This window comes from Fusarium verticillioides, chromosome 7, assembly GCF_000149555.1.
Source record: "Fusarium verticillioides 7600 chromosome 7, whole genome shotgun sequence".
Taxonomy (NCBI): domain Eukaryota; kingdom Fungi; phylum Ascomycota; class Sordariomycetes; order Hypocreales; family Nectriaceae; genus Fusarium; species Fusarium verticillioides.
The window spans coordinates 386756-398997 of record NC_031681.1 but is presented as its reverse complement, the minus strand read 5'-3'; the positions used below and the strand labels follow the sequence as shown (position 1 = coordinate 398997).

Below are 12242 nucleotides of genomic sequence, written 5' to 3'. Positions count from 1 at the left end.
TCATTTCACTCAAAATGCCTTTCCTCCTGGTTCTTGATCGAACGATATGATTGTCCTGTATGCAGGGTGCCGTATTACAAAGGGTTACCACGTCGCGAAACAGCTTTGAGCGTGACACCGTTTTGGTGATCACCGCCATCTTAATTGATCACTAATCTCTAGTTAAATGACTTGATGCAGATGGACGCGATGCCAGCCATTGTGTCGTAACTGTCAAAGCAGTTTGATGATGCTTACAAGCAGCCTGCAGCAAGGTCCGGTTCCTGATTAGTCCAGCTTCAGCCACAACAATTCCTCTCACCATCTCGATGCCGTATCTGAATGTTTCAGTTGTTTGTGGACTTTTGCGGCCCCCTCCGAATAAATTCATTGGCTGTGCTCGTTTCTTCCGGAGTATCTCCTGCGGTTTGATGCAGTCTTCCGTTGTTGGGTGGTTTGAGCGTCACAGCGGAGCAAAAGCTGGTGACAAAATACGTACCGCCACCATGACGGATCGGCGATCCTCCCGCCCACCCAAGTCTAGATGACTTCATCGCCATCAACAAGGCCTGGATCGAGAATTTTGGTCATGGATCGTTTGAGACATGACAGTTGACCAGCCAGCAATTCAACAGCTGATGCAGGGGGCTTTGTGGCCCATCGTGTTACCAGCGACAGTTTGCTCCGGAAATAATGACCTAGCCCTACCGGAGGCAACTTCGTTCCCAGACCATGCATGACGCGCCCTGCGTCATTGGCTCTTCGGGCGACTTCCTCCGACTACCATTACTTTAAATGTTGGAGAATGTTCGTTGCCGAATTTATCAGGTACTTGGCTGTGATTATATCTGCCTTTGCCTCATGACCTCCAACTCTCCCTTGTTTACATCAGACATATGTCACCTTGTTTCCTGACATCTGCTGGAAGACTTTCCCTGCGACTTTCAGTTCTTAGAGCATACAGCACGACTACAACCATGACTTCGAAACGGAAGAGAACTGGGGCCCATCCGCCGCCTCCGGTACCTGAGATGCCTGATGCTCCCAGGAGAAGCAGTCGAAGAATAAAGGATGCTGCTGATCGGCCAAAGTCAGACACAGATCCGATGAAAGCTGCGAGCCCAAAGAAAACAAAGGCTGTCTGGGATACAGGCGAAGGTGTCGAAGAAGCCATGCGCGAGCTGAGCGAGATGGAACAAAAGTTGCAGACTGCCGTCAGAAAACAGCGTCTAGCAGTTGAGTCCTCAGATCTTCATGTCAAGAAGGAAGCCGCCGGCGAACCTGATATTCGACCGAAAATGTATGCGCCGAACCAGGATACTGTTGTCACTCGAGGAAACTTGGAAGGAAAGTCAAAAGTTGTCAACGCTGCACCACTGGATGAGTACGACGCCGAACTCGCTGCTGGCGATGTCGCTGATGCCAAAGGTGAAGACGATGGCATGGACCGAGGTGCCAACAGGCCTCCCCCTGTCAACAGTGAAACTCTTCCTCTGCCATGGAAAGGAAGGTTAGGATATGTGAGTTTGGCATCGTGACTTGCAGACTTTACTGACCTTCCAGGCTTGCCTAAATACATACCTGCGCAATGCGACTCCTGCTGTCTTTTCCTCGAGGACCTGTCGCATGGCCTCTATTGTTGAACACCGACACCCTTTAGCAAACCCTGATGAACCAGAGCACCCTACCAAGAATCGACCAGACAAGAACAAGCCCGCAGACCACGAACGAGGACTGAAATATGTGCAAGATTTGGGCTTGGCGAATGCACGAGATATTGTCAAGATGATTCGATGGAATGTCAAGTATGGCATCAAATTCATGAGACTGAGTAGCGAGATGTTTCCATTTGCAAGTCATCCAGAACATGGTTACAAGCTAGCGCCCTTTGCGTCAGACGTGCTGGCGGAAGCTGGCAAGGTAGCTGGAGAGCTGAATCATCGTTTAACAACACATCCTGGACAATTCACACAGATTGGTTCTCCGCGCAAGGAAGTAGTTGCCGCTGCCATTCGCGATCTGGACTATCATGATGAGATGCTCACTCTACTCAAACTTCCCGAACAGCTTGACCGCGATGCTGTCATGATCCTGCACATGGGTGGCGTTTATGGTGACAAGCAAGCAACCGTTGACCGATTCAAAGAGAACTACGCCAAACTTTCAGACAGTGTCAAGCGACGATTGGTTTTGGAGAATGACGATGTCGCATGGAGTGTTCATGATCTGTTGCCTGTTTGCGAAGAACTCAACATTCCTCTGGTGCTCGACTACCACCATCACAACATCATCTTTGACCCATCGATAAGAGAGGGTTCCCAAGACATTATAGGTCTTTACGACCGCATCAAAGCCACCTGGACCAAAAAGGGAATCACCCAGAAAATGCACTACAGCGAGCAGACATCCAGTGCAGTCACCCCAAGAGACCGGCGCAAGCATTCCGCCAGAGTCAAGACACTCCCACCATGTGCCCCCGACATGGATCTAATGATAGAAGCCAAGGATAAAGAGCAAGCTGTTTTTGAGCTGATGCGAACTTTTAAACTGCCAGGTTGGGATACTTTTAACAACATTGTACCATATGAACGACCAGATGAATCACGAAAAGCCGTCAGAAAGAAGGCAAAGAAGGGCAAGAAAGCAAATGGCGTCAACGGAGAAGCGGAGGATGACATTGAAGTTCCTGAAAAGATTGTTAGCGCTGAAGATTTTGGCATGGGAGGTCCTCAAGCAAGAGTGTATTGGCCTGAGGGTATGGAAGAATGGCTGCGACCAAAGAAGCGAGAGATTAAGAAGGCCAAGGAGGGCAAAGATGGAACACCTGTGATGAAGCAGGATGGAGATGAAGAATGATTATGTCTAATGTCATTGCATATTTAAATGGTGTAAATTAAGACTGCATGAATGTTAATTGTGGTGTTGAATTAGGGGTCGAATATACAGGGTAGGAGCTCTGAAAAGTTTTCATCAAGACCTTCCCAAGTAACTTGGAAGCCTCAACTTTTCTCTTCAACAACAAACATGGCTTCTACGAATTTTGACGGTACAAGCGAAAGCTTTTTGCACTGGTTCAAGTCTTTGCCTGGTGCTACATTCTCCGACGCCATTAAAATTGTTGATCTTCGTGATCGCAATGCTGGTCGCGGTATAAGTAGGTCTCATGCATGCCGTCAAAGTCAAGCTAACAAAACAGTCGCCCTCGAGGATATACCTGCGGAAACCACCCTTTTTACCATTCCGAGAAGAGGAATAATCAATGTTGAAACCTCGGAGCTACCGAAAAAGATTCCGGATGCTTTTGACCTCGACAAACCTGATGATGACGACGCACCGGGGTTGGATTCCTGGAGTTCGCTTATCCTCATCATGATTTACGAGTATCTGCAAGGCGAAAACTCCAAGTGGAAGCCTTATTTCGATGTTCTTCCTACGTCATTTGATACCCCCATGTTTTGGTCCGACAACGAGCTTGACCAGCTTCAGGCCAGTCATATGCGACACAAGATCGGCAAGGCGGATGCTGAGAATATGTTCCAAAAGACGCTGCTCCCCATTATTCGAAGCAACTCTGAGATTTTCAACGCCGCAAACAAGACTGATCCTGAGCTTATCGAGATTGCCCACCGAATGGGCAGCACCATCATGGCCTATGCTTTCGATCTTGAGAATGACGAGGAGGAAGAGGAGGAGGCTGACGGTTGGGTTGAGGATCGAGACGGAAAGTCGATGATGGGGATGGTACCTATGGCGGATATTCTGAATGCAGATGCCGAGTTCAATGTAGGTCATTTCTTGAGTGATTGGCAAAGCTAACAGAATAGGCTCACGTCAACCACGAAGAGGAGAGTCTCACTGTGACCAGCTTGAGGCCCATCAAGGCGGGCGAAGAGATTCTCAACTACTATGGCCCTCACCCGAATTCGGAGCTCTTGAGAAGATACGGATACGTTACCGAGAAGCATTCCCGTTATGATGTTGTCGAGATTCCTTGGGACGTTGTCGAGTCCGCTCTGACCTCCAACTTTGGCATCCCAAGTCAAGTCTTGGAGCAGATTGTAAGTTGAGTATATACCCTCTGATGGCGTTTCTAACTTGAACAGCGCGGCGCTCTTGAAGAGGACGAAGAATTTGAAGACACATTCGTTTTGGAGCGAGAAACAGGCGAGGTCAACTCGGACGGCACCTTTGCTGAGCCTGCGCGATTCGAAAGCATGCCCGAAGATCTCCAAGAACAACTCAAGACATTCCTCAAAGGCATCAAGAAAGCACAACCCGATGCTGTCCCCGACAAGCGAAAGAGAGACGAGATCCACCAAGATGTACTGGCCAAGACATTGGAGGCTCTCGTAGCAAGATACCCGACAAGCATCTCGGAAGACGAAGCTCTACTCAAACAAGACCTCGACCAACGAACTCGCATGGCTATTGCCGTCAGACTTGGAGAGAAGAAACTACTCCAAGAAGCTATTACTGCGTCTACTGGAGATGTTGAGATGACAATGGACGACGAATCTGGGCCAGCCAAGCGTACAAAGCGTTGATCCAGCGGGGCTATGTGATAGATCTTGTTTCCTCTCGTCTCATGCAAGAGGTGCAGAAGGCGATTGCGAACCACCCGCAAGGCAACAATTACAATCAAAATCACAACTGTCTACTATTTAAATGATCCATATCTTGCACATATTGTTTTCCAACTCTTTCTTCTGATCAGCAACCTTTGATAAAGCTCAAGCTAAAACACCAGCGGATGCTGAGAAACGATGCATCTGAACCTTCAATTATTGTACTGACAAACAATTAGTCTAGATCGATACATCACACCGAGAAGTTGAGCTCACAGTCCGGCTGAGAAGAGAAAAACTCTGCAGCTCTCATACAAGAAATACCTCGCTTTACGCGGTTCCGCTCGCGTCACACAATCACCGGAGATGTATGATAATGTTGAAACACGAGTCCACCAACTCGATGGCCTCGCTGTGAGTTATTCGATCGCGATTTGTCTTGGTTACATTCTCCATCTTACGGTGTACGCCACCCCCAAAGGCTTGCAAGCGAGCCGTTACTACTCGGAGTTGAATGAACCCGAACTCAACACCATCAGAGAGGAGGCTTGAGTGGTTGCTCCGAGTCACCTGTCAAGGTTTCCACACGACCAAGACACACATGTCTTGCGGAGACACCGATGTCCTCTGGCCTCAGATGCAGTTCAGCACTATCATCGCATAAATCCAACGTTGCCAAGTCGCAGGTCACCAGATAATCAAGGGTTAGCGCCAACAACTGATCGACATCAAGATCTTATCTCACTCATTGGCCCGCTTTCTTGACAAATCAATCAGACAACTTACCCGGGGGGAGGGCGGTTGAAGTCCTCCATCTATCCGTGGAGTATGGGTCGACCGGTGTCGAGCAGAACAAGCGTAAGAGGGGCGGCCCGTGTTGATGTTGCATGAACTAGGGTGTCCTCACATTCCCTGCACAGCATTCAGAAGTACCATGAAGCGTGGCACCAATCCCTGATTCAAGAAGTCTTGAATAGGCTTTACGGATATGTCAAGATGTCTGGCAGACTGCTGAAGCTGACATGTATGGTGTCGTCATTCTCACACTTTATTGCTCCAAGTCACGGCAGTCGGTTTCCTCAACGGTTTAGTGACCGAGGAGTCAAATGGTAAATCCGAGATGAGGCTCTGCGGATGAGTGAGTTATAAAATGGCAATTGCTCAAGTGAGATGATAGGTGATCAAGTCAACTAGTGATCATGCTGAAACAGGTACGCTTAGAGCTCAGCTTCAGCTCAGCTTCAAGTCAACTAACACTGTCAGAAAACATCAAAGCACAGCTCGAGCCGAAAGGGGAGCTCTTCCAGCCAACCCAGTCCAGGCTTCCTGTTCATCGCCAACAAACTTGTCATCCGAGAACCAGGACGTGACGATTATCATCACCTTATTCCGCCTAGCTCACCAAACTACTACCACGGCGAGGTTCCAAGCAAAGTGATGCGCTACAGGAACGGCGAAGTGTCTGAAGCAGCAGACTGGCGATGGTACAGAGACGCTTCCACGCTTCCAGCATCCGACGGACAGTTACTGCAAGTGGACGCCCGTGGAAACTGCATCACGGATCAGTATGGACAGGTGTACCCGGCCGAGGAGTATAAAACGTTTGGGGTTGCTGCTTGCAATCCACTGCTCCCGATCATGGTCACGGAACATGATCCTCTGGTCACCATATCGAACTGGGAACTTTTACGTGTATTTCATCCACCATTGATTCCCGGGCTCTCTCAAATGACCACCATCACCAGCACCATGGCTCCTGGGCCCGGTCCTTTGCTACACGTTGCTGGAAGGAACCCTGCGTGGATTCCCGGTCTACTTCCTCTGACCTACAAAGCACCCCGAAACAATGCACCTCACTCGACAGGCCTTGGAGGAGAGTTGCCTATTGTCCTGGGGCTCATGGCATTACATGCACCTCCAGGTGGCGAGATGAGCAATCATTTGATAGACAGTGTATTTCTTGGACACAATCGATTATGGAGACATGGAGCTTGGATGAGTGCCGATGCCCCTAGAGGACGTATGTTGTTCATTCGATTGCTGATATAGCTAACAACCACAGATCCCCCGACAGCTTCTGAGGATCCAAAAGGGTTTATTGTCAAGGTGTTTCTTGACCCAGACAACCAATACTCAACTCGAGAAGATCTCCACAGTTTTGAATGGGAGAGGGCTATTGTTCGAGATTGACCGATGTGACAGCTTAAGCTTGAATTGATTTAGTCTATTATTCATTCCTGTATGAAGCCTGCTCTGCAGTCTGCCCCATGTTCGTTATCCATCCATGAGCTAGTTGGTCTGACTTGTAGGACTCAGACTGCGTCGGGAAGCCGTACAGCGATATCGCCAGATTGGGTAATGTATCGAACCCAAGGAAGCGAAGGATATTGCAACTACAATTGTTAGCCTTGATCGAGTGTTTGATGAGATTCGTACCTTTGGCTCGGTAATCTTTAGATACCGAACCTGAATACCACTTGTGGTAAAGTAAGGGATCTCAAACTTGACCTGGATAGGTCGCTTGGCACCCTTACCCACTCCCCCGACTCCTCCCATGCTACCACCGAAACCACCCATCATACCACCACCTTGTTCGTCATCTCCTCTCACGCTTGGCAGGCCCAGCTCCGCACGCATGAGAAATTCCTTACCACCACCAAATTGTTTAATCTTCCAGACAATAGCACTTTGCTCAGGGGCGTAATGGACAGATCCGATGTTTGTTCGGAAGCGAGGGCTGTCGGCGTCATCTGGAACGGGAACCACGATTTCAACATTGTTGGCGGTACTGCGGCGCTTGAACTGTGCTCGAGCCTTGAGCATGTATTCGATTCGGGAGCCTGAATGGGATTCGACAACGCATTCAACCCAAATCAGGGGCTTGACTTGGGTGTTGAGACGGTAGGACATGAGCTCGAATTCGCCGTCAGGGGGGATAAAGGAGATGGTTCGGTCGTTTTCGAATCGTGATAGTCGTACACATTGGTGGAACTTGACGTCTTCCATCTCGATAGCTTTACCGCGGGTGGCTCGACCGGTTGTCTCAAACATGACCTTGTCATTCAATCCTAGACGCAGCTCGGGCATACCGCTGAGATAACACTTCATCTTGATGGCGCCAAGAATTTCTGATCGAAGGACGTTGCCGTTTGCAGACACCAAAAGGTTGAGAGACTCGACAACGTCGAGGAATACTTCGTTCTTGCGGTAGCGGATACCCTCTGATCGCCACGACACGGCGTTTGTGACGGCAATTGGTGGCCGTGCTTGGATCTCGAGCTTGTGAGATTCCTGGGTGATGTACTCCTGAAGGATCTTGGACTCTGTTGTTTGAGGATAACCAAAGTCCATCATTTCGTCGAGAAGTTCGTAGATGATGACAAAGTTGTCTCGGATGGATTCTTCTTCTAAAGCTTTAAAGTACTCGGTAAAGACCTCGACGATCTTGTGAAGGAATAGGAGGATTTCGGCGGCATTCGTGTTTCGTTTCGTAAGGGCGAGGAGGTAGAGGTTGTTGTGGCGGATGTAGAGGTACTATTCAGTTAGCAGGGCCAACAAGCATAGAGACTACATACGTTGATGCCTTCGTGGGAGAAGCATGGTGGAACGGCAGAGGAGTCTTCCTCAGCTTCTGAAAGGAGTACGGGGAACTTTTCGACTGCTGACATGGGAATGTCACCGCGATAGTTGCGGGCAAGAAGGGTCTACACTGTCAGCTACGTCACACCCAGTGGCGTTCAACACACCTTGCCCTTGAGATCTAGAAAGAAGAGTGCGGATGCCATGTTGGATGTCTTGGCGGAGCGGAAAGGAGGTCGCGATAGATGCGACGGTCAAGATCGAGACGAAGAGGTCATGCGCAGTAACAAAGACAACAATCAATAAGGAGAGGCTGAATAGGAATTAAGGACTATAGAGAAGCGCAGGCAATCATCATGGTCCGAGGCGCAATGGATTCGTGGTTAAGCTATCTGTCTGTTTCGCTGGCATCTTTTGGATGCCTGGTCATTCCAGCTGTGACGACACGGTAGAATGTCGGATATGGTGGGGTAGCTTGAGCTTGTAGTCACGTGAGAGATGGATCAGAAATTTTGATTAAAAGCTTTGGTTTTTTTTTTTGTTTCTGCTTGTTTCCCTCTTCTCCTCAACGCACCCTCTAGACAGTGCAGACCATTACCTAGCCTGCAACCGAATGGCATTCTGTCATTTCAGCCGTGGAGCCGTTGATGTGAGCTGCGATTTCGTGGTGCGGAGAGGGAGAACCTGGCTCCATTAAGAACTGCCCGAGTATTATTAGTTGCTTTGGCGGTGTCAGAGGAGCCGGACATGCAAATTCGTGACTGGACAGATTTGTGACTGAGACATGGAATTCGATCTGGGGTAAAATGTGGCAGGTGACCGCAGCCTCGACTTTTGTTGGGGTATCGTGTCCGAAGGCGCTTGACTTCAGGGTCTCTGCTTTGACGAGATCTGCAATCAGGGATCTTGGGTTGTCACAATTGGACTCGTAAATCGTGGCAAAGTTAAATTTGCAAATGCATGTCCAATGAGCTTGTGACCGGTGCATCCATCTCGCGTTTAATCACAAAGTCGAACGCGAGGCTGTCCTGTGTCTTGAGCTGCGGAGTGGTATCTCCAGCTCACAATTTACACAAAACGACACGACGGAGTAATTTGAGCGTTTGAGATTCATTAACTCTGTCCGTGCAGAATGTCCGTTCAACCGATTCAGGGTCCAAATAGCCAATCTCAAGACTATCGCAACTATCGCCGGCAATGATACCGTATCGTTGCGCTATTGCTATCTGCTAGCATGAATGCTACTCCGTACTTGATCGCACATGCAAATTCACATGTTGATCAGTTATCGGGGACCAAATACAGGTCCGATAAAGTAACCGAATGCCGACTGGTTTGGATAAAGAGTGTGTATGCAACCTTACTTGAAAAGGAACATATTAGCATAGCTCAAGATGAGCAATCAATGAGCAATCGCATCTGACGTTATCAGACAATTCCATTGGATGGAAAAATAACATTCAAACGCATCAGGAAAAGGATGTAATCCTTCCCTCTGTGGCATGTGCTTGAGTTGATCTTGTTAGTGGATTGCTCATGACTCGGGCGACCCGCTTAACAATTGTGACGATGAGTATTCCTCTTTGCATGTGATGTCGGTGCATCATCATCCCCAGTTTTGACACGTGCTAGAGGCTTCAGGACCAGGTACACTTCCTAGCGACTCTAGTCTCGACGTTGGACGTTGAGTTGAATTGATCCTGTGATGCTGCGAGCAAAACCGGCCCAACAAATTTGTCGCATCCCGCGATTAATCAGGCCAAACGCCCCCAAGTTCGGCCATATTTCCTGTGATGATGCTCTGATATTGGGTGCAGCTCCTTTAGCGATCTTCCCCACTACGCCTCTAAAACAAGTCACCTGAAGCCACTGTAGCCGGCCCGGTTTTTAGTGGGCTATCGTCTTGCGCTGGGCTTGTTTGTTCAGCCGGTCCCTGCAGCAGGAAAGAAGGTCCCGCGAGCGCCTGACGTTAACAGGTTTCTCGTCCCCCCACGGTCGCTCTCATTCCCAATCTCTCCCCAACATCACATCTCCGCTTCCATCGTCAGCATCTTTATTGATTTGCTATTTCTTTTGTCTCGCTGCGATTTCTTTGCGGCCACTGGCCGATTTCACTCGATGCTCAGTTGACATATCCGTGTTACCGCCGACCATGGAGCGCAATCACATGCTTCCTGATCGGGAGTCCGAGTCTCGTCATGTCCTCGGACCACCACCTGCTCGACCTCAACCATTGATGGCCTTTTCTCCTCCAGCTTATTCCAATGTCGTTTCACCGAATGCGATAAATTTTCCTGATGTTCCTACCGATATACCGACTTCTTTGCCTCCTTTGGCTAGATTCGATGCCGACAATGACACCAAGTTACCACCTCTGAGTTCACTTACGAGCGAAATGGCAATGGAACCGACCAAGACTCGGCTTCCTTTATATCCTATGCCTTATCCGCCTGTTTTCGCGCATAGTATCGATAGCCCGACACGAATGGATCTCGATGGGAGTAGCAACAGTGTCGTCAGCGCTGCTTCTCCTGATGCTCTTGATGCGAGGGCTGGTAGCGTCAGCCTTGATGATCCAGATGTGCGACTGGCAGCTGAGGCGCTTGGAGATTTGAGAGCAGGTATGTTGCCAATTGTAATGTTGATCGTTTCTAACCTTGTAGACTTTATATCTTCACCACCGCACAGAAATTCCTCTCTTCCAGTTAGTCCACCCACCTCAGGACTTCAATCGAATCAACCACAATCGCCGCAGCCTGAACCACTTTTGTCTCTCCTCACGACGACTCATCCATTGTTGGCGAGTACAATTGAAGGCGCTACTTCGGCGTATGGTGGCGCCAAGAACTTTTCACCGCGTTTTCGATCTGGCGCCGAATATGTTGAAGGATACCTGACACCTATTGCGAACACTGTTGGTTCCGTTGGTCGAGTAACTGGTGTTGAAGGAGGTGTCAGATGGTTTTTGGGCGGAAGACGGCAAAACAGCTCGACGTCGGATTTGGAAACCGGCAACAGTAAGAAGCGACGCAAAACGGATGAGGATGAAGCAGTCAGCAACAAGCGATTTGAGTCTGAAGGAATGCAGCAAATGAGCGACGAACAGATGGATACAGCGCCTTCGCCATCCTCAAAGACCATGTCTCGTCGCATGTCGACTACTAGCACGGTTGACACGCTTCCTGCTTACGATGAGTTGAGATCACCCGCATATACTGAGACTGATTCCAATTCACCGCGACCATCACGACCAAACAGCGCCTGGCAGTCACGCCTGATTACGTCTACTTCTGGTCTCAGCGTCGCCATGAGCCAAGAGAGTCTACGCAGTCTCAAATACTGTCTACAGTGGCTTCGCTGGGCCAATGATCACATTGCTCGTGTGATTTCAGCTCTAAAGACTACCCTTGATGAGTACGAAAAGGTACCTGACGGACAAGCTGGCGAACAAGCTGATCCTGAATCTCGCTCTCAACTTGCTGCTCGCATCTCAAACCTCAAGGGCGATGTCCTCAGAACCCTGCGAGAAGCCATCAATACTGTGTCGAAATACGCAGGGGGCGCGTTGCCCGAAAACGCACGAATCCTTGTGCGACGTCATCTCACCAGTCTACCCCAACGATTCCGTGTCGCCACCATGACCGACAGGAATGCCGGGCAACAAGACAACGAGACTGCTCTAACTGAAGGTGCACACAAAGTTTTGGTCTTGGCCAAAGAAGGTCTGGACATGGTTGTCCAAGTAAGTGGTGTCGTAGATGGAACAATTGTCAGCGCTGAGCAATGGCTCGACCGTATGGGCAAGCGAAGAGCCCAAGAAGACGAGAAGCCAATGCTTCCTCAAACTGAGGTTAATGGAGATGTGAAAATGGGTTAATTGGAAACGAAAACGAGTGATACCTGCGGGTTCCAATATCACGAGGAGCTCATTTATTTCCTTGAATGACACGACCAGTTGGTGAGCGAGTTGAATTTCTGGCGTTTGGTGGGCTTTGTAGCAACGAATATGAGCTGCTTTCGCATGTCAATTTGGCGTCTGAACTCGTCAGATGATATGAATGTGATGTACGGGTCGGAACAACGCAATACCGACTATTTAAGACTCTTTGGATCAATTCA

The 12242-nt window shown here is 49.2% G+C and overlaps 5 protein-coding genes across 6 annotated transcripts; 4 read left to right on the top strand and 1 right to left on the bottom strand.

The window, feature by feature from the left end:
* Positions 1–875: 875 nt before the first annotated feature.
* Positions 876–2835, top strand: FVEG_06647 (hypothetical protein; the record flags this gene model as incomplete). The annotated part of the gene is made up of 2 exons (XM_018895053.1): positions 876–1499; positions 1543–2835. The coding sequence occupies 2 exons, from the start codon at positions 876–878 to the stop codon at positions 2833–2835; spliced, it is 1917 nt and encodes a 638-aa protein (XP_018752241.1).
* A 168-nt stretch (positions 2836–3003) lies between these two features.
* Positions 3004–4523, top strand: FVEG_06646 (hypothetical protein; the record flags this gene model as incomplete). Its single annotated transcript, XM_018895052.1, has 4 exons — positions 3004–3133; positions 3176–3762; positions 3804–4037; positions 4083–4523. 4 exons carry the CDS (start codon positions 3004–3006, stop codon positions 4521–4523), a joined length of 1392 nt encoding a protein of 463 aa, XP_018752240.1.
* Positions 4524–5743: 1220 nt separating this feature from the next.
* On the top strand, positions 5744–9453 carry FVEG_06645 (hypothetical protein; the record flags this gene model as incomplete). Its single annotated transcript, XM_018895051.1, has 3 exons — positions 5744–5755; positions 5808–6564; positions 6607–9453. 3 exons carry the CDS (start codon positions 5744–5746, stop codon positions 6732–6734), a joined length of 897 nt encoding a protein of 298 aa, XP_018752239.1. The 3' UTR covers positions 6735–9453.
* On the bottom strand, positions 6342–9565 carry FVEG_06644 (AP-1 complex subunit mu-1). Of its 2 annotated transcripts, XM_018895049.1 has the most exons (4): positions 8291–9565; positions 8120–8248; positions 6981–8078; positions 6342–6937 (listed from the first exon to the last, which is right to left on the bottom strand). In XM_018895049.1, the coding sequence occupies exons 1-4, from the start codon at positions 8327–8329 to the stop codon at positions 6857–6859; spliced, it is 1347 nt and encodes a 448-aa protein (XP_018752237.1). In that variant the 5' UTR covers positions 8330–9565; the 3' UTR covers positions 6342–6856. The 2 variants fall into 2 exon arrangements, with proteins under 2 accessions (XP_018752237.1, XP_018752238.1); XM_018895050.1 differs by lacking the exon at positions 8291–9565 and having other exon boundaries at positions 8120–8290.
* A 710-nt stretch (positions 9566–10275) lies between these two features.
* On the top strand, positions 10276–12000 carry FVEG_06643 (hypothetical protein; the record flags this gene model as incomplete). Its single annotated transcript, XM_018895048.1, has 2 exons — positions 10276–10744; positions 10787–12000. 2 exons carry the CDS (start codon positions 10276–10278, stop codon positions 11998–12000), a joined length of 1683 nt encoding a protein of 560 aa, XP_018752236.1.
* Positions 12001–12242: the final 242 nt, after the last annotated feature.

What these genes read in the sequence shown, in the direction of transcription:
- FVEG_06644 (XM_018895049.1), bottom strand. Translation starts at nt 8,329, where the DNA reads ATGGCATCCGCACTCTTCTTTCTAGATCTCAAGGGCAAG. An exon ending in TCTCCCACGAAGGCATCAAC is followed by an intron (nt 8,079 to 8,119) that starts GTATGTAGTCTC and finishes CTAACTGAATAG; the next exon opens with TACCTCTACATCCGCCACAA. An exon ending in TAAAGATTACCGAGCCAAAG is followed by an intron (nt 6,938 to 6,980) that starts GTACGAATCTCA and finishes TAACAATTGTAG; the next exon opens with TTGCAATATCCTTCGCTTCC.